At 38.4% G+C, this 27,981-nt stretch overlaps 1 protein-coding gene across 1 annotated transcript; it reads left to right on the top strand.

Annotated features, from left to right (window-relative positions):
• The first annotated feature begins 6,296 nt into the window (after positions 1 to 6,296).
• LOC144631001 (alpha-1,6-mannosylglycoprotein 6-beta-N-acetylglucosaminyltransferase A-like) lies at positions 6,297 to 27,197 on the top strand. The gene is made up of 23 exons (XM_078489364.1): positions 6,297 to 6,762; positions 7,691 to 7,870; positions 8,867 to 8,928; positions 9,935 to 10,024; positions 10,605 to 10,712; positions 11,960 to 12,049; positions 12,962 to 13,060; positions 13,693 to 13,785; positions 14,246 to 14,326; positions 15,005 to 15,172; positions 15,916 to 16,085; positions 16,647 to 16,778; positions 17,606 to 17,745; positions 18,197 to 18,321; positions 18,664 to 18,735; positions 18,849 to 18,944; positions 19,427 to 19,510; positions 19,957 to 20,019; positions 20,676 to 20,792; positions 22,168 to 22,242; positions 22,496 to 22,592; positions 22,855 to 22,912; positions 23,262 to 27,197. Exons 1-23 carry the CDS (start codon positions 6,507 to 6,509, stop codon positions 23,461 to 23,463), a joined length of 2,658 nt encoding a protein of 885 aa, XP_078345490.1. The 5' UTR covers positions 6,297 to 6,506; the 3' UTR covers positions 23,464 to 27,197.
• Positions 27,198 to 27,981: the final 784 nt, after the last annotated feature.

Genomic DNA, 27,981 nt, shown 5'->3' on the forward strand with positions numbered 1-27,981 from the left:
CCCATCATGGCTCTGTAACTCAGATGGTAGGGCAGTGAACCTGTAACCCTAAGGTTGTGGGTTTGAATCCCACACGTTCCTTAACACTAATTAAGAAGTACAACCCGCTCTCGTAAACCCTAGATCATTAAAAAAAAGGGTCGTAGAAAATTTAATCCCCGCTTGCATACAGGCAGTCCTCTGGGGGCTAGAGCCGGTCGATTCTGCGGTAAGTACTACCTGCTGGTAGGAGACCCACCCTACTCAACATTCAGAACTCATGAGGGTCTCATGATCAGTCCTGATTTGACTCGTATGGTACTCATGATACCTACGTGCAATATATGAAAAATAGGGAGTGGTACCAGACAAGTACATAGTACCGAGTCCGTGCCGACTGTGCCGTTCCTCGGGAGCGATGCAAGTAGACAAGCACCAAGTGGAACGCGCGAAACCCTCCACCCAGCTTGGGATTACGTAAAGTTTTGGAATGATCTAGGAGTTTTACGAAAAACGAGTTGTTACCTGAGTAACAGAAATTTTCCACGCACTCAACAACCAGTATCCCAACCTGGAAGATCAAAGAAAATTAAACACCATGAGGATTGACTGTTTAGCTGTTTTGTTGTAATAACAAATTCTTAAGGACACTTAACGTTAATTTGCAACTTTTACTGAAAGCAAATCCCAGGCTATTTGGTAATTATATGAGAGAAGAGTTTTAAACCATCAATTTACCTCTATAAGGCGGGCTTTTTTCACAGATCCTGTCTTATCTGTGACCACGCTTGAACTTTGTAAATGTGTCCAAAAACCTTCTGAAAAATAAGACACCAAAAATTGCCGTCTTCCAATAATGGTGCAGTACAGTAGCTGAAATGCTGACGATTCTGAGAACCACACGAGTAAATGACACGCTAAACGTTTATGCTTACGCTTAAAATTCTAAAAAGTGAACATTTTAAAATACAATTGACTATAAAAATGAGCGAAATACTAGAAAGATAACGGTTGCAGTTTCGAGTAAAAATACAAATGAAGGTGACAGAGTGATTTGCGGACATTAGCGTTCAAAGTGTCAGTTAAAGTCCTATAAAATATAATCTATCTGGTGATAATATAAGACAAGAGTTTTTAATTCAACTCTTAAGTTACTTTTATGAATGCGGGTATTCAGTTTTTCATTGCCTTTCCTGTCTAATCTGTGGCCACATACTTGAACTTGGTGACTGTTTCCAAAGATCTTCAGAAAAAAATAAAAGAAATGTTTGTTGTCCTTTGAAGTTCAGCCACACAAATAGAGAAGTTCCGACTAGCTGAAATGCTGACGATTTTGAAAACTACACGAGCAGGTAACGCCCTGGCCTAAAAAGAAAAGAAAGAGCGCCGGGTCTTTACCGTCCCTTTTTAATTACTTTGTAGGGCCCTGTAGTTACTATTTTTAGATTAGCTTTTACCGAGTTTTTGTTTAGACACGTCAAATTTTAGAAGTAGTCTTGTTGTATGGCCTCAAATAAGAGGGGTATCAAATGGTCTTTGCGAGCATTTGCGAGCATGCGAGCAAAGCGTTTTCTTTGCGAGCACGAGCACTGACAAAAGTTAGCCTTGCGATACACCACTGAAAACCGAGCATGCGAGCACTTGTAAAAACGTGCGAGCACGAGCAAACGAGCACCCACTAAAATTTTGCGAGCATTGCGACATTTTGAGGGACCATTCATGGCCCCTAATAAGGTTTAAGTTACCTATATAATCCGGCTTTCAGTTTTTCATTGCCTTGCTTGTCTTGTCTGTAGCCACATACTTGAACTCGGTGGCTGTATCCAAAGAGTCTTCAAAAGTTCTCCTAAAAATAATAAAAAATTAGAAATGTGCATTATCCATCAAAGTCTGACGGCTACCACTTAGGAATGGTGCTGTTTAGTAACTGAAATGCTGACGACTCTGAGAACCGCACGAGTAAATGACGCCCTGAAGGGTAGAAAGATTGGGTTTTCGCGGGGGCTTTAAATTACTGATTACAATTCTGAGATTAGCTTTACCGAATTATTGTGTTGAATTCTAATATGAGAACAATTCAAAATACAATTGACTATGTAGGAAAAAGCGAAATAACACTACGTCGTTTTGGAATTATCTTGACTCCTGTTCACAGGCTATTATCATACAAGTAGAAAGACAACACATGCATGTACGGTTGCAGTTTAAATACAAAGAACAGAGAGACAGAGTATATTAAAATGTAAGTGTTTCGCGGTCATTAGCTTTTTAAGTGATAGTAAAAATGTTCAGAAATAGTCTTGCTTCTAAGTTACCTCTATAAGGCGGGTATTCAGTTTTTCATTGCATTTCCTATCTTGTCTGTGGCCACATGTACTTGAACTTGGTGACTGTATCCAAAGATCTTCTGAACTGAAAACAAGAGAAATATCTATTGTCCATTAAAATTGTTGACTACTTTTTAGGAATGGTGAAGTTCAGTAGCCGAAAACCTGAAGATTCTGAGACTCCATTAATTACTGAAGTGAAAAACAACGGTTTCAGTTTCTACGTACTGAAATGCAAAGAAAAGTGAAAGAGTATGTTAAGAATATTAAGAGAGTGTTCGCGCCGTCATTAGCTTTTAAAGTGACAGTAAAAATGTTCAGAAATAGTCTTGCTTTTAAGTCTCAAATAAAACTTCAAGAGTTCTAAATTCAGCTCTTAAGTTACCTCTATAAAGCAGGCATACAGTGTTTCATTGCCTTTCCTGTCTTGTCTGTGGCCACATACTTGAACTTGGTGGCTCACGGTATCCAAAGAGTCTCCAAAGATCTTCTGAAATAAAAATGTGTTTCGTCCACCAAAGTTTGTCGGCTAACGGCTAACACTTAGGAATTATTCAGTTCAGAAGCTGAAATGCTGGCGATTTTTAAGGCCACATGTGCAAATTACGCCGTCAAATGAACGTTTGCTTACCTGCCAAGCAAAGTTTTGGTTTCATGGTAGTGAACAACTTTTAAGAAGCTTGTTCCTGAAAGCGGAGTTTTTGCTCAAAGTCAGCAAAACTCGCCGTGTATCCTTTAAAAGCGGACTCGTTAACTTAAAGTTGGCGGAACATCGGTAAACGTAACACGAAGTAGATCTAACTTTGTCCAACGGTTTTAGTTGAAGCAAACTGAAAGACGGTTGCGAAATTTAAAATCGCAAGTGGGCTGAGGTGTGCATAAATGAATAGAGTGGCCTAACTATAAATTGTGAATTATAATCATACGTGCAAATTTCTCACGTGCAGCAAAGCATTAATAATACGTTATTGCAAAATTCCCACATTGGCGTATGATTCCATATTACTTATTTACATAACAGGTAGTGTTTTTCAAGTGCGGTTACACGGGACAAATTTTTATTCCCCAGGCGTTGGTTCCTCTGTATACTGGTATGCATATTCATCTTTTTGCAATAGAAATGCAGAGGAATCTGATAGGCAAATGAATTTTACGGTAAATGCATAAGTGAAACTATTTTTCTAGTTTCACAATTTTTTGACTGTGTAAACGGCAAGTGGGAAAAAATTAAAGGGCTGATATTTTTAACAAAAACTCAATTTTGGAAATCCACCTTAACTCGCGCTTCTGTACCTTTTTCTCCCGCACACCGCCCCTTTCTGTAGCGGTTTTTCTCTTAAAAAATAAAACGAAATAATAAATTACTAAACTTGTCTTCTTCTTTTTTTCTTTTTTTTAATTAATACTTTATTGACACTCAAAATAATTCAAACAAACTTGTCTTTTTAGCCAGAAAATTTTTTTTTACCTTCGTTTTATTTTCAGACCCCGGACCCCGTGTTTTTCACACCCCGCGTTTTCCACACCCCGTGTTTTCCACATCCCGTGATTTCAACACACCGTGTTTTCCACAGACCCCGGCACCCCGGCCCCGCATTTTTCACTAATCCGCTGGGGACACACCGCCCCTGCATTTTCCACTAATCCGCTATATCAATTATATCAATTTATTAATTTCATGGCGCGAAATGACAGGGTCGTAACCAGGTATATTTTTTCATCGCTGATCCCACATTTTAGCTCTAAATTTTGATCCCTGATCCCCAAAATGCGGCAACATTTGATCCCTGATTCCATTCTGATCCCATCTGATTGGCCGATCCGGATCCCATGACTTGTGATCCGGGATCCCGGGTCCATGATCCCGATCCCGGGGCTGTGATCCCGATCCCAAGGCTGTGATCCCTGATCCCATATACCTGGTTACGACCCTGAAATGAGGTTGCCCTCTATATCCGAGCCAGAGGCTCATGTTAAAAGCGCATGACAATAATTAAAATACATTATAAAAACAATAGAAACTAGTATAAGTAAGGGATTGAACAAATGGCTACTGTCGGTGGTGTGAAATAAGACGTCGCGCGATTAAAAAAGCCCGAAACGTCTGGAATGCTATTTTGTTAAATTGGCACTTTTATACTCGAACACGAGAACTTTATTTTATCTTTTATGCTTTAAAGCACAAGTGTCACGCGGCCAAGGTTTTATACTTGCAAGAGACTTGATCAATCGAGAAAGGGTTGTTGCGATATTTATAATGCATATTTCTTTCTATTTCATCTTGAAAGTGCTTCAGCCTGACAATTTATCTTTTGACAGCACATTTTAAGAAAAGGAGTGGGCTAAAAAGTTTGTAGGCCCGGGCCTACGGACCTATAGGCTAGATACGCCCCTGGTTCACTCACTATAAACACAAACGCCACTTCCAAATTCGTGAATTGAGCAAGACGCTCAAGGGACTAATTAAATTAATTGCGGTTTGCAGTTTCCAGTAATACAGTCCGACCCTCGGGAGTTAGGAAAGTGGCCGCTTAATAGAGGTTGGCCGTTTAATTAAGGTACAATATAAATTGCAGTGTAATTGCAGTAAACATAATTTTATGTACTCTATATAGCAAAATGCTTAAATTTAAAAGTGAACATATATGAAGATAAATCCAAAATTCATTGTAACAAAACATTAAGTGTATTTCCAGCCCATGCATATATAGTTCTAGCTCTAACACAGAGGGCACGTAGTTGAAATGAACATGTACAGTATTTCTTCGGGTTTATAATGTTCAGAAAAATATGCAAAACATCGTTGACAAGTTTCTTAGGCCTTTTTGCATCAACAGTTAGTATGTGAAAAAATTTAGCTTATGATATTTCACGGACGATATATATCTTCTGTCACCATTTCGCTTGGAAAGATAATTTGCTGGCCGCTTAATGGAGGTACTAAAACCATACATGCCATATAAATAATACACTTGCATGCGACCGCAAAAAGGTGGCCGCGGCCGCTTAACCGTTAACCGTATGCGTTGGCAGAGGTGGGCGTTGAATAGAGTTATCAAATACAGCAGTTTAGTAACAAATAAATCGGGACTTTGGTAAGTGGCCGCTTAATGGGTGGCCGCTTAATAGAGGTCGGACTGTATGACTGAGAAGCCCCGTTTCATCTTTTTTCTTAGTCTACCGATTCTATGTTTGAGTACGTGGCAGCTCTTGCCGCTAATTTATATCACTAAACACTAAAACATATGTAAATTTGACGTTTTTCACAGAAATGTCTCGTGAACGACTTGACATCTTTGCACAAAAAACATCACGTTCAATTTATAAATGTGACAGGGTTTTTTTAACCGAAAACAGTTTCGTTGAATATTGGAGGGTCTTCAACAAAAAAGGCTGATTAAACAGGCTCTTTTTCGTTTTTTTAGAATTTTAAGGCTGATTATTTCTTCCATTAGGATCCGATGCCTTTGCTTTTACTTTGCTTTCAAAATCGACTCTCTTAATTGCTATAGTCATATAGTCAACATATACCCACGTATGTAGAAAATTATTAAAAGGCTTATCTATATTTTCGATGCCCATGTTTATCAGTTTATGATGAATATACAGGTTCTCGAGAGATAAATGTGATATAAATCGATATAACTTTTAGACAAGTTATTTTGTAATTAAACAGGTTAATAAGTTGAATGATGTGAATTTGCAAATTATAAAAATCATTAACGCAAACGTGCTCGAACGTGCGAACAGGTAGACAGATCTGATAGATGGCTTTGAGTACTACAACAGCAACCACGGCAACAGGCAACAAAATCTCGAGTTGCTTTACCCTTGAGCTTCATTGTAGCTTTACTGCCAATATATTTTAGTTTGTCGTTGCTTTTATGTTCAAACTTTTAAAAAGAATGAAAATAATAAAGCTAATTTTGGGTGAAAAAGGCGGTAAACTGACAAGCAGATGTTCAGAGGGTCCAGCAGTAGTCATGACAACTGTCAATCAAACTCGAGCTGCTGTTTAATATTAGCAATTTTGCATTTCTGCTCCAGTAAATGCAGTCAACGCTTTAGCAGCGAGCTGAGGTGATCACGTTAATCATGTATTGGACTTAAACAGCGACGATCTCATGTAGTGTACTTTGTTGTCAGCCCTTTATAAGGGCGGAAGAACGAACGAACGAAAGTTTTTATTATATTACAGACATGACGGGCGATCGAACTTTCAAGCGAGGCAGGTGGTGGAAGTTTCGCCTTACGTCGCATCGACTCGGCATTATTTTGATAATTCTTAGCTTGGTTTGGGGAATGTATTTAATACAAATACAGCTCAACGACAGACAATCGCAATCTGAATACTTAAAGCAAAAGATCATTGAGTTATCGAAGGAGTACATTGATGCGGTGGCCAAGGAGAAGGGATTGCGCGCTGGCGCTACAGAACTTGGAGATTCTGACAACGGTGCGTGAGTGTTGAAATAATGACACCGAACTTCCTGCTCGCTTTTAGTGGGTTTGAGCGCCCAATATGTAAAAATTCTTGAAAAGTCCTTTTTATTTTGGGCTTAGGAAGTCTTAAGAATGTCACAGTGTTATTGTTTTGTTTTATATGTGTCGCGTTTTTCAGTTTTCTTTCCCTAAAAGATTTGTCTTAACACATCCACATATGTACATTTGAGCATTTTACTGGTTTGGAGTAGCACACGCAAGCTTATAAAAACTTTAATAGGACACAATCTGAGAAACAAAAATAATTATTGATATTGAATTCATACATCCGTTCAATTACCGACATTTTATTGTCTAGTGTACCGACATTTTATTGTGAGGAAGTGAAAGATGTTTTTATGTAGAATTTGTATCCATCACAACAGGGTTTCACATGTTTTTTTTTCCCTCGCTGCAGGCCTTTGTTTTGAATACAATACTGAATGCAGATGCATGGTTTACTCCAAATTAAAGTCGTGTCAGATTTAAATATTTAAAAACTTGCTCTCATTGAACAAGTCTATTTTCAGTTCAGTTTTCACTCCAGCAATAATTATTATTCTAGAATGTTGTTATGAGGTAAGTGTTACTTTGTTGAACCATTTGTGGGGAGTTTGGATAAGTTTTTATGTGTCAATTATTTGGAAACCCAAAGAATTGGATATTTTTAGGCTAATGGCATCTATGCAAGAAAAAATGGGGTATTGACCAAGTGTGAGGTCAATATGGGGGGGATATTGACCAAGTTCATGTTTACGTCATCTTTCCTGTTCGCAGAGCCAGAATAATAAGGCATATAAAAACATGCTCAAATGCAGAGCTTTGGTTCCGGAAGTGATATAACCATTAGACCATGGCGTAACTCACTTACTGTTCTGCTAACAATTGTTTTCTTTCCGCAGGAGATGTACGTGAGATGAAGAAAGCCACAGCGATTCTTTTACAAAATATGCTGGCAAGAATTAAGAATCTCGAGAATCAAGTTGAAAATGTGATAGTGAACAGTACTATGGAATTTAATCATCTAAGTAATGCTATAAAGTCTCTAAACAAGACAATTGTCAATCTCACCAGGCCAGTAGGTAAGGAGATAATGTAAAGTTGTAGTGATCAAACCTATTGGCCCACATAATTTTGCCAGAGTATATCCCAGTTTCTGTAGCATAAAGTAAATGGGAGAACTTTCTTGCTTCTCTTTGTGGCCCTGGTCCATCTGTTCAAACGATGGATGGCACTATTCACCCGATAAATCGCTATCTAGTGGATAGCTTAGTACGTTTTGTCAACACTTACCAAATGGATAGTGATTTTTCCGGTGGATAGCCTTTAGTTATCCACCCTCTGAACAACAGGGGCTGGATGAGAGGCTAGTCCATATAGCCTCCAGCATTTTGTCAGATATTTCTGAACAGATTGCCAATACCCATTTCCTTGGGCGGAGATCGAGAGGCACAGTGAAAAGTTATAAGTGTCTTGCCTTAGAACGCAACATAATGGTCCCAGCCAGTACTTTAACCCTGGTTGTTTAATCTGGAGTCCACAATGCATTTCAAGATCAATAGATCACAGCGTCTTCCACACTTCAGTTTTCAAAAAAGGCTCATTTTATCTTTTATACATAAATTTATTGGTTGGTCAGTTAGCAATGTATGACATTTGCAGACTGCAGACTGCAGACTGCAGACTGGAAACTAAAAGTACTATTACCATCATCGAGAGCTAATTATATTGTAAACAGGCTAACTGGAGTGTTATTCAGGTTAACTGGAGCACTATTGCGGCTATCCAGAGTGCCAGTCCGCAGGGCTGCAGTCAGCATTTGTCAGACAGCCAGCATTATTAAATTCAGTCAGAAGGCTGGATACTCTGTGAGATGGTGAAAGGAGTGAGTTATGCAGTGTAGTCAGTGAAAACAGACCATCATAAATTTTTGCTAATATTATATTGTGTTTAAATTACAGAGGCTAGTTAGGCTGGTTAGTCTGTGAGTTGGCGAAGGAGTGAGTTGGTCAGTGCAGTCAGTGAAAACAGACCATTGTAAATTTTTGCTAATAAATAATATTGTTCTTGAATTACAGAGGAGGAACTCTGTTATATTCCTGACAACCCAGCGTATCCTGAATGCAACAAAAGAGTAGAGGTTAGGAATTGAATGCAAGTTGTATATTCATTAAATAATTTACTTTTTTAATTACCTGCTGGGCCTTTCTTCAGCATTTTGTAAAATGGTTGTGCATAAGATATGTAGTATCCACAAACAGGGCATGAAATAACCAGTGTTATTATATAAACATCAGTGAAATACCAGGAAATCTTTCGCGGGAAAAAATCATATCTTCACCCGTGAAAATAACATGTTATTTTCACATGTGAAGATATCGATTTCTAAACATTTCTGACAAGTTTGCCCTGTGTCAATGCTGAATGAGCCAAAGTAAATCGATATTAAGTCGAAACATCTTCGAATCTTACTCGGCAATCTTCGGATATCTTCGGAAATTTTCGGAAAATGTTCGGAAACATTCGTACGACATTTTGCAAATCTTCGGAAATCTTCGGAAAATGGTCGGCAATCTTCGGAAAATCGTCAAAAACATCGTTATTAGTAGGTTTATATAATAAACAGAATATTACATGGTTGCTTGGAGATATGAAATTTATCTTCTCGTGTTCAAATCGATATCCCACTTGTTCGCTCGACTCACTCGTGAGATATTGATTTGAACACTCGAAGATAAATTTCATATCTCTGCGCAACCATGTAATATCCTCTATTTGTTTTGTGAACTGTGTTTTATGCCACTACTACCATTTGTGTCCATCCCTGAAGCTTGATGAATTTTGTGCATAGTTTTACTTTTTACATGTTAATGGGTTTTTCTGGTTATGTGTCACTTTTGAAGAATGAAAGGTTGGCGGTTATGTCATGAAATGGACAATGTTTTTTGCAGTCCCTGCTTATTACTCTTATTACAAGAATACCTTTAAGTGGAGGGGGTGGGGGTGGGGGGTATTAAATTGATGGGAGAGGGGAGAGACTTACTGGAAAGAGGATGCTAAATTGCATCATTAATAATATTGTACATGTGATACATATATTAAATTATAATTTAGTTGTTTCATATGTTTACTTTATTTCCGTGTAGTGGATGAAAGAACATTGGAAGTCAGACAAGAAATATGCTGAACATGGCGTCAATGGAAGTTTGTGTTCGATTCTTGTCTATTTGAGTGAGGTACATTGGACTTGATGTATGCTATAAAACATTAACTATTCATACTAATTTTCGCGAGTACTTATTTTCGCGATTTCAAAATAATCGTGAAATTTAGTACGCGCGAAGAAAACATTGCACAAAATTTAAACACGCGAAAATTAATACCATATTATATATCAAAAGAACAAAATTTTTAAATGTTTGGAACTGCAACTATCTACCTTTTTAAATAACTTTCCGTCTTGTTTTTGACAAGCACTCTTCCTCTGATTACTGTTTCGCTCTTGTAAATTGGCCAAAACCTCTTTAGTACAGACACCAAAGTTTCCGTTTGCAGACTCCTTGTAGTTACATTGAGCTTGACCTTTGTACATTTTTTGTACATAAAACACTGACAAAATCGCGGAATTTAGTACACTTTGCTCTAATTTTTTTTTGCAATCGCAAAAATTAATACTCGCGAAATTTCGGCTCTCGAATTTTCGCGAAATTAAGTACCCGCGAAAATTAGTAAGAATAAGGTAATTCATATTAGTTTCTTAAAATGTCTATCCACCCTTATCATTGGCTCATTTGTTGTATTGTCAATAATCATTAGGTTGAGCTATGGTGCCCAGGTAATATTTTTAAGCTTACAAGAAAAAAACCAGAGGATTGTTTTGTGCCGTCAGACCCTGCCTTTCCTCACTGTGGTGAAAAAGTCAAGGTATTTTAATTTTATTTATTAATTTACATCATAGGCAGTAGAGCAGAGGGTGCAGGGGGGCTGTAGCCCCCCCCCCAAAAAAAAAAAAAAAAAAAAATTGGGGGGGGGCTAAGCTCCCCATGTTTTGGTGCAGAAATTATTGCGAATGCAACATAAAATTGGTTTTTCAGGTTATTCCGTCACGTGAGTGAGTTCAACATCTTTGAAACTTCCTTGGAAGTCTTCAGGACACTTCGTTTATCTTCGGGAAGGTTTGTTTAAAGATCGGAAATGTTCAAATGACCTTTGGAAAACAATCAAGGAATCTTTGGAAATCTTCAGTCTAGAAACTGCTCAGAAAGCAAAAAGTTGCTCTAAATAGGAAAACTGGCCGAGTACTTTTGGGACAGTCTTAGCACCCTCACACTCCAAAACGCTCTGCTGCCTCTGTAAAACAGTTATTAGTAATAAGGAGATCATGAATGTGTCTGGTTCCAGAAAATGTCCATTCTGCTCCCACAGAAGGGATTGAAAATTCCTGGGGGTGGGGGGTTCTGAAAGGTCAAAAACTTAAAAAAAATTATGAAACCAGGGCTCGAGACTAACAATAGCCAACTAGCCAAAGACTACCAAAGACTAGGTTTAGGCTACCAGGTTTAGCATTCCTACTAGCCACTTTGGCTAGTGAAAAACTCGGAAAAGTCAACAGTTCTTGATAGAAATCAATGTACCTGACTAGTGAAAAATTGCTTTTGGTTAGTAAAATCTGACATGTCACTAGCCAATAAACCAGACGAGTGAGCTAAAAAGTTAGTCACGAGCACTGGAAACTTACTGGTAATTGGAATTTCCAGAGAGGTGGGAGATCTTAATGACTGATCAAAATTTAGCAAGTTCATGAAAAGGGGGGGGGAAGCCTCGAGCCAAGTGGCCCATACTGCTGGAGCCTATCCCGGTTTCTGTAGCATTAAGCAGCTAGGAATATTTCTACTACCCCCTGAATGGGATGCAAGTCCATCGCAGGGTACCCCCCCCAGCATTATGTCGCTGGTACCTGGGTGGAGAGAGGCACTATAAGTGTCTTGCCCAAGAACACAACACAATGACCCCGGCCAGGCCTCGAACCCAGACCGCTCGATCCGGAGTCTGGCCCACTAACCATTAGGCCACCGCACCTCCCAGCAAGTTCATGAACAACACAATAAATTATCATTGATGCAACTGTAATCAGTTATTTTAATTCTCTGTGTAAATTGTTTCTTTAATAGTGGATGGAACAATTCTGGAGATCAGACATTAAGTACACAAGTCATGGAGTGGATGGAAGTCTGTGCTCATTTTTGAAATATCTGAGTGAGGTGAGTTGCTGTAGTTCAATTTTGCATTTGGTACAATTTGTCTTCATAGGCAGTACAAGTGGAGCAGGGGGGCAGGGGAGCAGGGGGGAGCTGTAGCTCCCCCTCCCCCCAAAAAAACAAAAATTTGGGGGGATGAGCTTAGCGTAAAATTGGTTTGTCAAGATATTCCTTCTTGTGAGTCAGTTAAAATATCTTCTAAACTTATTATTGGAAGTCTTCGGAAAACTTCGTTTATCTTCAGAAAAGTTCAAAAAACGATCAGAAATGTTTAATGTATGGCCTTCGAACAACAATCGGAGAATCTTCAGAAATCTTCGGTCTAGAAACTACTCAGAAAGGTCAGAAAACAAAGGGTTGCTAGAATGGAAAAAGGTTGCTCCAAATATGAAAACCTGCCAAGTATTTTTGGAACAGTCAAAGTCCCCCCCCCCATGTTCCAAAATGCTCCACAACCTCTAGTCTTTGCACTGATACATAATACATGGTACTTACAAAATGTTTGATCTGGTTCAAAATTTTTTAATGTGCGACATCCTCAAGATAGCTGCTTTAGTATCCCTTACACTGTGGACGTCATTGATCTTTCATGGTAGGAATAGAAAATGGTGCATGCATTGTATGCCTAATGAGCTTGAAAAAACTCTGGGAGAATCCAAAATTTATCATGTAAACCCAAGACACAGAACAAGGGCCTCTGTCAACAGAATGGACTTTTTTCGATCTAATTCTAGATTTTTAAATCTCAATAAATAATTTTGTTAAAATTTTTAAATTTCTGTAAATATTTTTGTAAGCCGATTGTTTTAAGTTTAGTTCTCAGCAAATACACCAGCTACCTGTTGCCTTAATTAAAGGAGGATGCCACCTTCTGCAGACTAAGTGTTGTTAATTTGCATTTCATTGCTCTTGCAGGTGGAGAATTTCTGCCCCTTACAATCTGGCCGACATGTGAATGACGACTGTGAAATCCCCAGTAACAAGGACTTTCCCGACTGTGGCAGCAAAATTGGTGTATGTCTTCAATCTCTACATCAGTGCTGTAAATTACTGTCGGCCATCGGACATTGTCTGATCAAATTTGCTAAAATGTCCGGGCAATTTTGGAATATGTTCAGACATGATGTCCGAAAACTTACGTGACTGTGTCTTAGAAAATTTAATGTGTTGATTTAAAATGCGAATTAATGTCCGACCAATTTTCTAATATTTCCGTTCAAAATAAAAATCTGAAAGGACACATGTCCTTTTAAGTAAGAAAAATTATTTCCAGCACTGTATATGTACACTGTACATGGATGTATTAGAAAAAAATATTTATTTCATTTCTTTATGAAGCACATGGGGGAGGGGGGGGGGGTGGTCAAAAGGATTTTAGAAAAAAGTGTTTAGATGTAGAATGTTGTGAGAGGTCAGTTGATACTGGGCTTGTTTGCTGGTGGAGATGTCAAACTCTGAACAGTGAAAAACAATAATATTGACATAAAAACTTGCACACCCATAAGAGATTGCAGATTTTGATTCTTGACAAGTGTCATGTATGTACAGTGTATAATCTGAACAGTTTAAGTCCGGTAAGGATTATTTATTGGCTTCAGCATTGCCATAAGGATCACATGTTTGTTGTATTTTTTTTTTTGAAACAGTGGATGAGGCAGTTCTGGAGGTCTGATGCATGTTATGAAAGGGATCACAGGGTCAATGGATCAATCTGTTCCTTCATTGTTTATCTAAGTGAGGTAAGTGTGTTGTTAATGAAAAAATACTTAAGTAATCAGTCAGCAATACAACCCTACTGTAGAGTATAAAACCCCCATCATGGATCTGAAAAAAACATCTGAAAAAAAGATTCCAGAACTTTGAGCTTAACGTTTCGTCCCTACTTGGCTTGAAAATCTCCCTCCCTAGCTCGAATTATTAAAAATTAGGATTAAAAAATAGCAAATACAAGTCTAAAAATATCATAGTAAAATTACATTTCTTATTATAAATAAACTCTTTTAAAAGATTGTTCTTTAAGTAAAACAATCAACAGATTCCCGTGACCACGTGGCCAAGAGAAAACAGGTTCCACAGGCTCAGGGTACATACAGAAAGGCTTTGGATTCCTATGTTTTTAGATCTATAAATAATAATAATAAATTAAATCTTAATCCAGCACTACATGTATTTCAATTTCTTGTCATTTGTTATTGTCAGGTTGAGAGATGGTGTCCTTTGCTTCCTGGAAGAATGATAGCAAATGATGTTGGTGAACCAAAATTAACTCATTCAACTGCTGTAAGTTTCTTCATAAAAAACTAAATATCTCTTGTGTCAGCTGAGTTCTAAAAACTTTTTTAACCCTTAGTCACCCCCCTGGAGGTTGGGTCATGTAGCAGCGGGGTGGAGGGGGGGACTTGCATATGAAAGTGACAGGGATGCTTGTCGTCTTGCTTAGGGTTGTAAATTTCGGATTTTTGGTCTCGCTTAGGGTTTTCCTGGCAAAACGTCAATATTTTTAGCCGTAATGGTCTCGTTTAGGGTTACAAACGATGAAATATACAGTCAAATATAAATTCTTTTCTTAGTTTTCTGGTATCTTTTAGGGCTCAAGAAAAGCTTGAGCCACACCAAAATTGGTCTCTTTTAGGGGTTCTTGTCAAAATTAATTTTCCGACGAGCATCCCCGTCCGTTTCATGTAGGAGTCCCCCTCCCCCCCTCCCCCCCCTGCCCGGGTTCACACCCCTGGAGGTTGAGTTATGTAGTAGCACTCACAAGCTCTCACATGAATGGCTCACTAGCCATTGAGATAACAATGAACAAACAACAGGAACAATGCCCCGAGCCCCCAAAACAATAGCAACTGCTACACTAGAGAACCAGTTGCATTCAAAGCTTATGACCCTATGGTAGCTTTAGTTCCTTGAGCTTATTGAGGGATTTATAAAGCCTAATATTTTTTTTGGTTTTGGCAGGATTTAACGAGAACAAATGTGGAAGGGCTTTTAAATCTCTTAAGGGATGACAATCCAGTAAAATTTCATTGGATAAAAAGACGTATCACACAGATGTGGCCTCACTGGCAAGAGGCATTTTCATCTCTGAAAAGAAAGAAAGATCTGACAAAAACAGCACAAAAGAAGGTACAGTGTATGTAAATATATAAGAAAAACAAAATGGTTTATTTTTTTGAGAATTTTTTTTTTATTTTTTTTTTTTGTTCGTTTGTTAATCAGTTGTCTGTCTGTCTGCCCATCCATTTGTTTAGTTGCTTAATTTTAATATATATTTGGAGTATTTTTAAATTATTTTATGCCGACTTACAGTAATTAGTGGATAAAGTGAATCAAATTTGCTCAGAGTTTTTGATACAAATGTATCTAAAGCTTGCACTGTTCTTTCTCTCCACTGCTTGTCAAGAAAGGCCAAGACTATTTGGAAGCAGGTTTTAGCCAGGTGGGAGTCCAGGAGTCCTATGGACGGCCACTTTTCAAAGAAAATTAATATGAATCACTGTATACAGATTTTTTGAGCCAATTTGGAAATCTTTGGATACCTTTGCACTCATAACTGCAGAAAAACACCTTGCATGCTCCTCAGGTCCTCCTATGGGGGCAAAGTCAGGCCTAATAAAAATTTGGACTCCCACTTTTTAAATCCTGGCTAAAAGCCTGTTGGCAAGTTACATGTAGTCATCCACTCTGGGTATTCAATTTGGCATTTTTCTCTACAAACAAATAAATTAGCAAACAAAGCACCTGACAGCATTTTGCGAGAACTTCAGATTTTCTTATAAATTGCTACTACAAATACCGGTAGTTCAAAATGGGCATGATTGTTCAAAGAATTTTGTTTGACTTGCCAAATGTACAATTTTGCTTTTCAGATTTTGATTCACATTGGCCTGTTAGCAAATGAAGAACACATGCACTTTGCTGAGGAAGCAAGTAAAGGAGGGCCATTAGGAGAGCTGGTTCAGTGGAGTGACGTCATAACGTCCCTTTACATCTTAGGACATGACATCACTGTAACAGCAAATATAGCTGCTGTACAAAGGTGAGTACTATACAGTCGAGGGCAACGTAAAAGCTGATTTTTGATTGGCTTAGGAAGAGGGACTTTAAGTTAATGTTTGTTTGTTGAGGGCAAAATTGCTTTTAGGATTGTGAAAGATTACTGAAGACCTCCATCTTAAATAACTTACTTCTTTTTATTGTGTCATCATAATTGTCATGACACAGTACACTGCTTTGCAGATGTCAATATTAGTATTGTTGACCAGTTTATTGATTGAAACTCTTCTCTAACTCTAATACACCACTATAAAGAATTAAGTGTATAATTATTTTTACTTTTAACTTAGAGACTCAATGGATAGTGCAGATTTTAATCTGTAAGTTTGAGTTTTGCTTAACAAACACAATAGTATTAAAATGCAAAAAAGCAGTGTTAAAAACCACACATATGTCACGTGTTAATTAGCCTGGCAAATAACAGAAATTAGCCTACTCAACCCTCACAAAATATTTCGTGCACTGTGTACTAAAAATGACAACCAGGCCCTCTTGACCTTTTCCAAAACCATCTTTAGCTAATACAACTAACATATTTTTACAGGGCATTGGGAAATGTAGTTTCAAAGAAGTTATGTCCCCAGAAGTTGCCGAATGACATTGATCTTGTGTATGTGGATTACATTGGGCTCAAGCAGCTGAACACAAAGATTGGTACACTTCAACCACAATTCATGTAAGTACAGAACTTGAATCAGTGCATTCCTACATGTAAATGAGTGCTTGCTGGTTAGTTTACTCAGATAAAAGCTGAAACATATCTGTTAAGTCTGCATTCAACCTAGTGGCCCATAAGGGAGGTGCTCTGGGTACATAGCATGAATCATCTAAGAATATTTCTCCTGCCCCCCTTCCTGGATGTGATGTAGTCCATCGCAGGGAACCCCCTAGTATTTAATTTGCTGATTCTGGGTCCAATGCGCTTACATACAGTGGAGTCTCAACTTTTTGAACCTCCAAGGGAAACGAAAATTGGTTTGAGAAAATTAATTGGCAAGTTTGAGAAATCAGAGGTACCGTACTTATTCGAATAAGCGCCCTGGGTGCCCACTTATTAAATTTTTGGACCGTGACAGTCAGGGCGTTGGCTTATTCGAGGCTGGGCACTTATTACATTTTCACTATTTTTCAGCAATTAGTAAGTTTATTTTGCAACAAAACAATAAATAATATCAAAATGTGAAGATGTACCAAAGCAGAATTTCAACTGTTCATTGAAAGTTTCTGTAAAATACTAAAACAAAACTCGGTCTTTGGGAAGTCTCTAAGTACTATTTTATCAATTTCAATCTCATTGCCATTAAGAAATAATAATCAATACTCCTCTTGTGTAGAGTGGAGTGTGTGTATGTGTGTGGGATGGGGGGGGGGGGGGGGGGGGGAAAGCGGAAGGGGCACAACATTTGGTTCGAGTTATCGAGAAGTTGTGACACACAAATTGTTTTAATAATTATATAAAAGAAAAAGGATTACTTCCATCATACTTTGTGTTGTTATTTTCAGGTGCAAAATACGTGTAGTGGATTCATTTGGTACTGAGGCACAATTCAACTTTAATTTATACAAAGAAAAAGTTGGTGGTGGATCCATGGGAGCATTTGGACGATACAACCTCAACTTACGACAGTTCCAGACCATGTTCCGTAAGTTCATATCAGTGCTTTTTCTTGTTTAATGTCACTGTTCCTTATCAGAACTGTGGCACATTGTTTGAATTTTAATGTGCAAGCTTGTAATTAAAACAAACAATGACACAAGTTGGCATTAATGGAGCGCACTGCATTTTGTTAGGCTGGCCTGTTTGACTTCCAGTGATCACGTGAGAAAAGAACCCCACTTATCTCTCCACCTTTACGTGCTGAAATGTAAAATGCACGTCATTTATTTCAAGTACTACAGTACATGTATATGTAATAACATTTTAAAATAAAAATTGAAATAAGTATTATTTAAGTAATCAATTCAATCAATTAAATTAAAACTTAAATTAATTTAAATTAATAAATTAATAATTTAAAAATTTAACTAAAATAGCTGGGAAAATTGTACTTTGAACATCAAACAAGTTAAATAACTAGTTTCTCGTTTTAACAGCTCACAGCCCTGACAACACCTTTCTTGGTTTTGTGGTGAATGCCCAGCCACACATGAACACAGCTAAAAAAACAAGAAGGAAGGCCAAGGCCCTTGTGTACGGAAAACATTACAACATGTGGAAGGTACTGCCTTAAGTGTTAATGAGTAAACATGTACTGGTACTTAACATTCTGTCTGATAAATGACTAAGAGCCTCAATGGATGTTATGAGTGATGCTACGATAGTAAAGCGAGTATAGCCACGATTAAAAGCGATTTTTTTTGCAAAAGTTGCACTGTTTGGCTTCTTGTGAAGGCAAGAAAAAGACAAAAATCGGTTGCAAGAATGGGCCGTATTTTTTTTTAAATTTTTTTTTTTTTTTTTTTTTTTTATAATATAACTCTGATGACAGTGTCATCTGCGAGAGGATCAGAGTGTATTCATACTTCTAAAGAGTCTTGTTTTTGTTGTTTTGTTTTTTCAGGACTTACAAGATAAAACTTTTCTAGAAGTTATCAACAGATATGTAGAAGTCCATGCTACTGTGGGGGGAGGGGTGAGTACATGGCTGCAAGAGACTATGTTAAATACAGGATCTACTCTGGTTTAAATTGGGAGTATTTCCTTAAATAGATAGTGCAATTAATTTTTTGTTTTCTTCTTTCACAGAGTCCCAGTGAAGTGGCGAGACATTTGCCAAGCTTTGTAATAAACCATGGCGTTGTTACGCCAGTTGAAGTTCAGAAGCTTTTAAATGAATCTATGGTAAGCAACGTTCTGGTTTGGTGTGTTTTCTTTTTGAGAGGGAGGAGTGGCAGGCAGGGTCCAATGTAAGCCAAGCTCCCGCATGTGCCAAAAGTGTGTGCGAGTGGAGCCCCAAACCAAAAAAAATTGGGAACTTCGCTTTTATTGTGCACATTTTAGGTCTTTGGAAGTCCTTGAAATTAAAAACCAAAATTCAAGATTCAAATTCAATAAAAGTCCTGGAAAAAGACAACCGCCTGGAAATCTGTTAAACTCAAGTAACAACTGAATTCTCAGAACTAACATAAGAAATGTACAGACAGTAAGGAGAAATAACATTGAGATCTTGGGAGTGAAAAGGGTTGAAAGGGTTAATGTGAATTTTGGAGTCCTGGAAAAATCAATTTGAGTCCTGGAAAAGTCCGGGAAAATTGTTTGTGAAAAAGGGTACGAACCCTAACATTAAAATAAAACGTTATTCATCTGTTTTGCTTCTGTTGCAGGTTTTTGTGGGGCTTGGTTTTCCTTATGAAGGGCCAGCTCCTTTGGAAGCAATTGCTAATGGATGCTTTTTTATTAATCCAAAAGTAAGTAAGGGCCGATTTTTTGTAACATTGTTTCTGTCAAGTCTATTGTTTCCTTGGAAAAGTTTTCAATGGCTTTTTGTACTTTTCTTAGTTCATCAAGGGTACTTGGTGAACTAAACTGTTTTCTTTTATCACTGTGTCCGAGCCAAGTGGCCCATACAACCAGAGCTTATCTTGGTTTCCGTAGTATGAAGTGACTAGGAGTATTGCTACTGGGATGCAAGTCCACCACAGGGTTACCCCTAACAGTAAATTCGGCAGTACCGGCCCCCCCATTTATACACCTGGGTGAAGAGGGGCACTGTGAGAGTAAAGTGTCTTGCCCAAGAACACAACGTAGTGTCCGGGCTGTTCGACTCGGAGTTGAGCGTGCTAACCATGAGGCCACTGTGCCTTCCCTTTTTATCACTAGTAGCTATTAATTTGTTTGTGTTTGTTTTTCTCAGTTTATTCCACCAAAGAGTAGACTAAATACACCGTTCTTCAAAGACAAGCCTACGCTTAGATTGGTAAGTGAACATGTGCTTCAGTATACTGACATGTGATCAGGAGTTCCTTTTACACCCGGTTTAATAGCTTAAAAGAAGACATTTACACCCGCTTTCACAACCCTCCAAGTTAAGACCATTTTAGTCGCCTTGGCGACTAAAATTTTGGAGCTTGCGACTACATTGGAACCGAAGTCGCCATTCTGGTGACTAAAATTGAAAGAAGGATTGAAAGTGTGAGCTTAATTTAGAGGTTAATTTTTTTTTACTGGCGACCAAATTTGAGCAGTCGGGGCCAAAGGGCCACGAGGAAAAAACATAACTTGGAGGGTTGTTTCAGTGTTATGTGCATAGCTATATTTCTACATCTATCTTTCGACATCGTCTTTCAACGTGATAACTTAAATTGAGCCAATTAATACTGATGCATACCATTGTTGGTTTCATGCAAATGAGACCATAAGTTCAGAAAGCCATGCAAGTGGCTGTGATTGGCGGATTTCCATCCGTCATGTTTGTTATCATCCGAAAGATGGATGGTGATAGAAAGTCGCTATGCACATAACACTGAAAGCGGGCGTGACAAGTCAGTTGCTTCCCTCAGTCTAGTGGGATCCTACTTTTCGTTTGTTTTAAAGAAATTTTGTGAAACAGTATTTGTATTTGTTTGATTTTAGGTGACTTCACAGCATCCTTATTGCGAGGAGTTCATTGGTCAACCACATGTGTACACCATTGATGTAAAAAATTCAAGTGCAGTTGAACAAGTTATGAAGGAAATTTTGCTTAAAGAGGTACAGTCTGGAAAAAGTCTCTGACATCTTTCACTGGGTAACAACATACAGGCAGAAAAAAGAATCCCCACATGTACGCAGACCTCTGCAGCTTCCAGAAGTTGTAATTGAAAACCTATGAACATTTTTTCCAGAAATTTATATGTAATAAACAACAGTTTGTCATATTTAACACACAATCATATTATCATCGTTTAATGCATAAATTTTATACAGAGACAAGAACTGCAAGGCTGACACTACGTAGAAATGAAAAAACCTTAACGGGACAACGACATGATAGAGCCCAAACTGAAAGTCAAAAATGCAAACTCTGGACAGCTGTTTCGACCTGATGTTAAGGTTTTTTCATTTCTACGTAGTGTCAGCCTTGCAGTTCTTGTCTCTGTTTTTATTTTTATTTTTGGCTGATTAGAGCTGTCGCCAGCTCCTACGTACACTAGCAGCATTTTCGTCCGCGGTCCCTTGCTTTCTATTGTCACTTTTAGTTTTATCTGGACCGTAGATCTTTTAGATCCGATATGCTGTACATTTTCACTGTTTTCACATGGTTTTGTCCATGTTTGCAGTGTTGTTTTTCACATAGTTTTGTCCATGTTTTCAGTGTAAGGATAGTTCTGTCTATTCTCACTTTCCTTATCGGGACAACGACATGATATTTCGAATTCTTGACCTATTGAGTAATAGTCACGCAGCTATGATCAATGGGCGGGTGTTTGAATTGGAGCCTATCCGGATTGTCATTACCACGAGCACTTGATAGACAACTGTCTTTGCGCTGGTTGTTCTATTCTGTGCGGCATACACTCTGCTGAAGAGACCCAATCAGGTCGAAACAGCTGTCCAGAGTTTGCATTTTTGACTTTCAGTTTGGGCTCTATCATGTCGTTGTCCCGTTAAGGTTTTTTCATTTCTACGTAGTGTTAGCCTTGCAGTTCTTGTCTCTGTATTTTTATTTTTGGCTGATTAGAGCTGTCGCCAGCTCCTACGTACACTAGCAGCATTTTCGTCCGCGGTCCCTTGCTTTCTATTGTCACTATAAATTTTATACCTGCATTCAAACGCAATAAGTTACACATGGAGTTAAAAGTCGTTAATTCAAACTGCCGCTCTTTACATTAATTTTTATATATTTATTTATTTATTTATTTATTTATTTATTTATTTATTTGGAATATGGAATATGGAATTAAGAGCTCATGATTAAAACAGACAAACTCATTAAGAGCTCAATAATCAAAATGAAATTGGACTAACGTCTGGTAAGCACGTGTGTTTGGCAGTTCTTCGAATTTGCACAACAACAAAAAACCTTCTAGATGATTATTTCTCTCCACCACTCTCCTTACCCCTGTTGTTGTTATTTTGATTTCAGGTTGATCCTTATCTTCCGTTTGAGTTCACTCACGAAGGAATGTTAGAAAGGGTTAATGCTTTGATTCAGAATCAGGTAAAAACTTGATTTTTCTTATATCTTTGCTTTTATATTTTGAAGCCCTGTTTTAATTACAATAAAACAGTTGTTTATCTGAGTTCAAACCCGATAAATTCCATAGTGATGACGTAGCTCTACAGAGAGCCGTGTCGTATCCCTGATTGGTTGTTGCTAGGTTACAAAATTTCACACGCAATTATGTATTCAGTGCGCGTCTTTTCTTTGATGTGTTTAGCATGACTTGACGTTCTTTTTCCTTGTTGTGTAGGATTTCTGTTTTCAGAATCATTGGCCTCCTTTGAAAGCTTTGATAACCGTAAAAGGCGGAGCTGGGAAATCGTGTAAAGAAGTCTGCCTCGCCAAAGGTATGTTCTGTGCATTTTCCCACGACAGACAACTATACATTACCTTTAAAACATGCTGATCTAACGAGGAGTCTAGCACGTCTACAATAATGGGTTGTATCCGTGATGTTGCACAATAGACTCAAATTGAACAAGGATAAAACTGAGTTGGGATTGTGTTATTTGCACGTTTTCTTTGAATTGGTTTTCATCCCTTTCCCCCTTTTTCGGTTTTTGCTACAGTCTAAGATTTGTTTTTTTTTGTTATCATTTTTTTTTTCAGGTATGGTGTGCGAACCAGAGTTCTTCAAGAGCATCAACTCTCGTTCCTCACTAATTCAGTAAGTATTCAACTTGCCTGAGTCTCGGGAAAGAAGTGTTGACTTTAAAAAATAGCTTTTTGTGGTGTACGTTGCCTATTGTAGTGAGCCAAAACGATGCATTTTTGGCATAGCAGCGTTTGATAGTACTTTCATTTTTCATATATTATTGTCTTGTTTAATTGAAGTGCTGCCGGCTCAAAGCTCAATTACATAATATCGTGGACTCGTTATTTTTAGAGTTGAATTGTGATGTGATTATTGCTGTGTCCCTCTTTACTTTCCGTTACTCATCACTCAAAATTGTCCTTTATGTCCTTTATCCTTGTTCGTGCATTGTGTGACATTCACGTTTTTGTTTGCGTGACAGGAATGGTTTCCCATGTAACTCAAGTCGTCTCGAGGAAGTACCATCCCTGATCGCCCCAGGCTTCCGAGAGGAGCCTAAAGCCTGTATTGTTCAGACCCAGGCCCTTTTGTTCAGCTGCACGGGAACGAGTCCAACCACCATGCGATTGTGTCCGTGCAGAAAATACAAAAAGGGACAGGTAGCATTATGTGATGGCTGCTGACACCTGCCAATCAAAATCAAAATATAGAGGGGAGGGGTAGGGAAGGTTTTTTCTTGGCGTGGTAAAACACCGTCGGCTTAAGGTAAATTGTGTTTATTTACTTCCCGGCCTAGTGCCTGCGCTTTCGGTTTTAGAAAGCAAGCGCAAAGCTCGAATAAGGTCCAAGGAACGAGTGCGTCTGTTCTGATGTCAGCATGTGACATCAGTAGTTCGTCCCGTCACGAGAAAGCCTGGGAACAAAGCTGGTGTGTTTCGGCCTACAGACAAATGACACACATACGTAATGACTAGTATAAATCACTCTTTATTACACGCCATATTTTCAAGTTCGTTGCTCCTAATCCGTTTCAATTTCCCAACTTGGTTAATTTTTTATTTGCCTTAAATACTAATAATAATGCTAACGATAATGATAATATTAAGAAAAGTAGATAATAATGATAATGATAATAATAATGATAATGATAATAATAATGATGATAATGATAACGATAATGATCACGATAATACATAATGATAAGGTGCGAATAAGACGGTGAGATTTTGCCCTACGATTATCGCTTTTCGACACGCTTACCTCGTAACTACAACACGAACTACGTCGTGTAAATCAACCTACCACATCCTTACGACAGACGCGCTCGTGTGTAAATGGTCCTAAGTCATGTCGTAGGCCTGTCGTAAGCTTGTCGCATGCGAGAAAGTCGTACCGTGTAAATCTATTAAAGATTAATATATACTAATAATGATAATGGTAATAATATACGATACTGATTACGATAGAGAATACAAAATAATAATGATAAAAATGGTACTAATAACCATGAGGATAAGGAGTATAGATTATAAAAGTGATATGAAGATAATGATTAAAGAATACATTTTACACTCGGTGACCGATCCCTCGGGACCTCCCTCGGGAAGCAGATGTCGTGATTCGAGAGAAAACAAAACTAAACTAACTTATTTCCCGAGGTATCAGTCATCAAGTGTTTTGCTATACAGATGAAAATTTTTTAATTGTATTTTATAGTATTTATTATTTTTTATTGTTTAGAGATTCATTAGATATAAATTTAGACTTTCAATAAAGTCCTTCGTCTTGTTTATTATGGCGCGCCGGGACGAAGGACGACCTCTCGCGACTTCGTCACTCGATCTCGCGACTTCGTCGCTCGCACGGCTGCTTCGCGGCCTAAAAGGCTCGCTTCGCTCGCTTATTTACTGTAATATTTACTGTGAAAACTCGCGAGGTCGACTTGTGGCAAGTCTAATATAAATTAAAAACAGAGTTTAATAAAATTTTTTTTTTACTGAAGCCCTGTAACAGGCTAAAGTCATAAAGCTCGATAGCTTGCTAATTAAGTTAAAAACTAAAACAAGTGATTTGAAAGTAAAATCATTATTTGCGATATAAAAGTTTATAGCTAGTCACCTATTCGCCCCCGAAAATACTCTGAAATGATTATATCCTTGCGTTGTCAAATCATTACAACTCTTTTCCTCAGTCCATCTGCAACCTAAGGTTCTGTTCACAAGCCACTCGTGAAATGCTAGCAGAAATGCAATGACAACAAATCAAACGTAAATTGACCACCTTGAGTTAAATGTTAAGTGATAGTTACGTAGCACGATGTACTAAATTTGAAAATGTAGATAGAACCTTTTTATTGTACAGATGAAGTTTTGTAATATAATCTTGTTTGTACATTGTATGTAAAGGGCTAAAGGATACACAGTTTAGGGGTTATCAGGTTTTTTATAGTAAATGTATTCAGTCAGGGGAATAAGTGTCAGTTTTGGCAATTCTCCGTTGAAGCACTCGAAAAATTTCCGAATTTTTTCATTCAATCAAAAACTAGCGTAAGCGCTCACGAGAACTCCGAGAGCCGTCGCGCGTGTAAATACGTCATGTTGCTTAGCAACTTCTGGGACGAAAACCGCTGGCTCAGTCACTTCTGGGAGAAGTGATGTCGCCATCAACTTACACTTGTTCCCCCGACTGTATTTGATATCTGCCTAGTAGTTTTATATAGAGGTATCCCGATTTTTTGAACCAAAAATATGAAACAAAAGTTAGTTCGAGAAACCGGGATTCCATTATAGCACCTTGCCATTCAATGTGCCACTTTTAGAAGCCAATCCATCTACGTTAATGTAAATATTGAGCGTCATTGGCCAAAATTGGGCACGTTATATACCTTTTATAGACAACTATCACGCGGTAACTCTCAGTAGAAAGTGATAATACGTCACATTAGTTGTTCACGTGCCCACGACCAATGAAAATCAACGTAAACTTTGCTCGACCAATCAGTGATTAGAATTTATAAGCGTCATGCTTAAGGAGAACGTTAGTCATGTGCAGTTGGCCTTTGTACACGGAAGGACTTTGATAGGAAGCATCAATATAATACAGTAGAATCCTACTATCTACAACACGGGATGTAAGCCTTTTCCGGCTGAAGTTTGATAATAGTTTTAAGGTATATCACTTTTACCAATCTCGAATTTTGAGTTTTCACGAGTATGTCGATATCTGAAATCGAAACTTTCCGTAATGTCATTAAAAAGAATTAATTTATTTTTTCACGGACAAGCTTACTCAGACTCTTTTTTTCGAGCAGCGTTGTTTCCTTTGAGTGTTTAAGGTAGTGAAATACTACTGTTTAAATTCAAACCAATGGCGAATCCTAATATATTTTCATTCTTTACGGAATTAAATTTATTATTAAATAGCTTCAAAAATTCGAACACGGTTAGAAAAGGCCTTGGACCAAAATAGTTTCTTTGTTTCTAATATTACAAAAGATGTTTAAGTCTGTGTACATCCTGAAGGAAACTGGGAGGCTGGAACATAAGACTGCAAAACGCGCGCGGGCTTCGAACGACTGGATCGAGTGTCAGAACAGAGCGCAAGTCTGGGAGAGTAGCGTTCGGGACACACTACGCGACAAGTCGCAGCGACAGGTCTCTGCGACAAGTCGCTCCGCGTGTACTGCTTCAAAACAAGTCGCTGCAACAAGGCGCTTGTTCGGTGCACACGAAGCGAATTTAGAAGAGTGGGAATGTAAACTAGTTTTCCAATTCAAAATGGCGAAAATACATGACGCTCTCTCATGGGTTAATATATATATTGGCGAAGCGACTTGTCGCAGAAGTGTGCGCACACTGCGACAACGCTGCTTTCGCTCATTTTGTTCCTGCGACTAGTCGCAGTGACAAAATTCTGTCGCAGCGACAAAGATTGTCGCAAAATGCACCATGTCACACGGGGCAGGATGTTGTAGCAACTTGTCCCCGCTCCATGTTGCAGCGACTTGTTGCCTAGTGTGCCAACAGCTTGATCTTGTTAGTTATATCAGTGGTCTCTCGCGCCGTATCCGGCGCGCAGCCGTCCATTATTTCCTTTCCATAGCTCGATCGGTTTCGCAAGTAAATAACACGTCCAGTCATTGCGCAGCCACTGGTAGCCAGGGTCCAACGTTAAAGACTCGTACGCTAACTCTCCTTTCCCTACCCCTGATGGAAACGTTTTAGCATAGCTGCCCGGTTACCCCCGTCAAGGTTGGTGAAAGGATTGTTGTATGATGGTCTTTTTTTGCGAAATACAATTATTTATTATTGCATTGTTTGTTAAAATGTAGGCCTTTCAAAAAAGCTTTGTCTTTGCCTTTTTCAGTGACTCAACATCTTCATTGTGTTACTAATAAAACTGTTGTTCAAAACGTAAAGTATTTTGCATGTGGTTTGGTGTGGTATTATTCTGTATTTTTCGTATCTTCCTCGTCGTCTTTTAAGCCTGGTTCTCATATAATCGCCCCGATCGTTTCTATATCGCCTTTGTTAATTCAAAAAGTTTTCTTGCGATCGGGTGATTATATGAGAACATTACACAGACGATCGCTAACGTCTGTGGTGATTGGGGCGATCACGATCGCTTGGATTGACCGTGTTCTATCCTAGCTTCTCTTTCCCTTCTTCGCCGTAAAGCTGCAATAACTGAAAAGATAGGAGGCCACGAGTTTTGCTCTTTCATTAAGGCTGCGGGCTGCCATTGTGTTGGATCTTGGGCTAAAAACGATTGGTTTTCGTAGGTCTTCGCTCATACCGGGCGATCGGGACGATCATATGAGGGCCCCCTGATCGCTTCCAATCGGTTCGATCGCCTAGGATCGTCGCAGAATTTGCAAACGATTGATGCGACAGAAATACGATCGGGGTGATCATATGGGAACAAATCTTTCCATATTTCAAATATTCCTTCCTCACAAGTCATTTGTGGACTTTTGCATGTTTTTTGCCACGAAAAACACGTTCAAGGGTCCTTTGTCTACGAAATAATGACTACAGCGAAGAATCTGTCGAGAAACTGTTTTGCTTAACAGCATTACCATGTTAATTAGCCACGTTTTTCAAAGGCCAACAAAATTCCACAAATTGTATTTACTTTCCCCAGCCTCCGCGCTCTGTCTCCAGGCTACCAAACGACAGTCGAAAAAATTTATTTCTTCGCAG

This window comes from Oculina patagonica, chromosome 11 (genome assembly GCF_052425735.1).
Source record: "Oculina patagonica isolate OP01 chromosome 11, crgOcupat, whole genome shotgun sequence".
NCBI lineage: Eukaryota > Metazoa > Cnidaria > Anthozoa > Scleractinia > Oculinidae > Oculina > Oculina patagonica.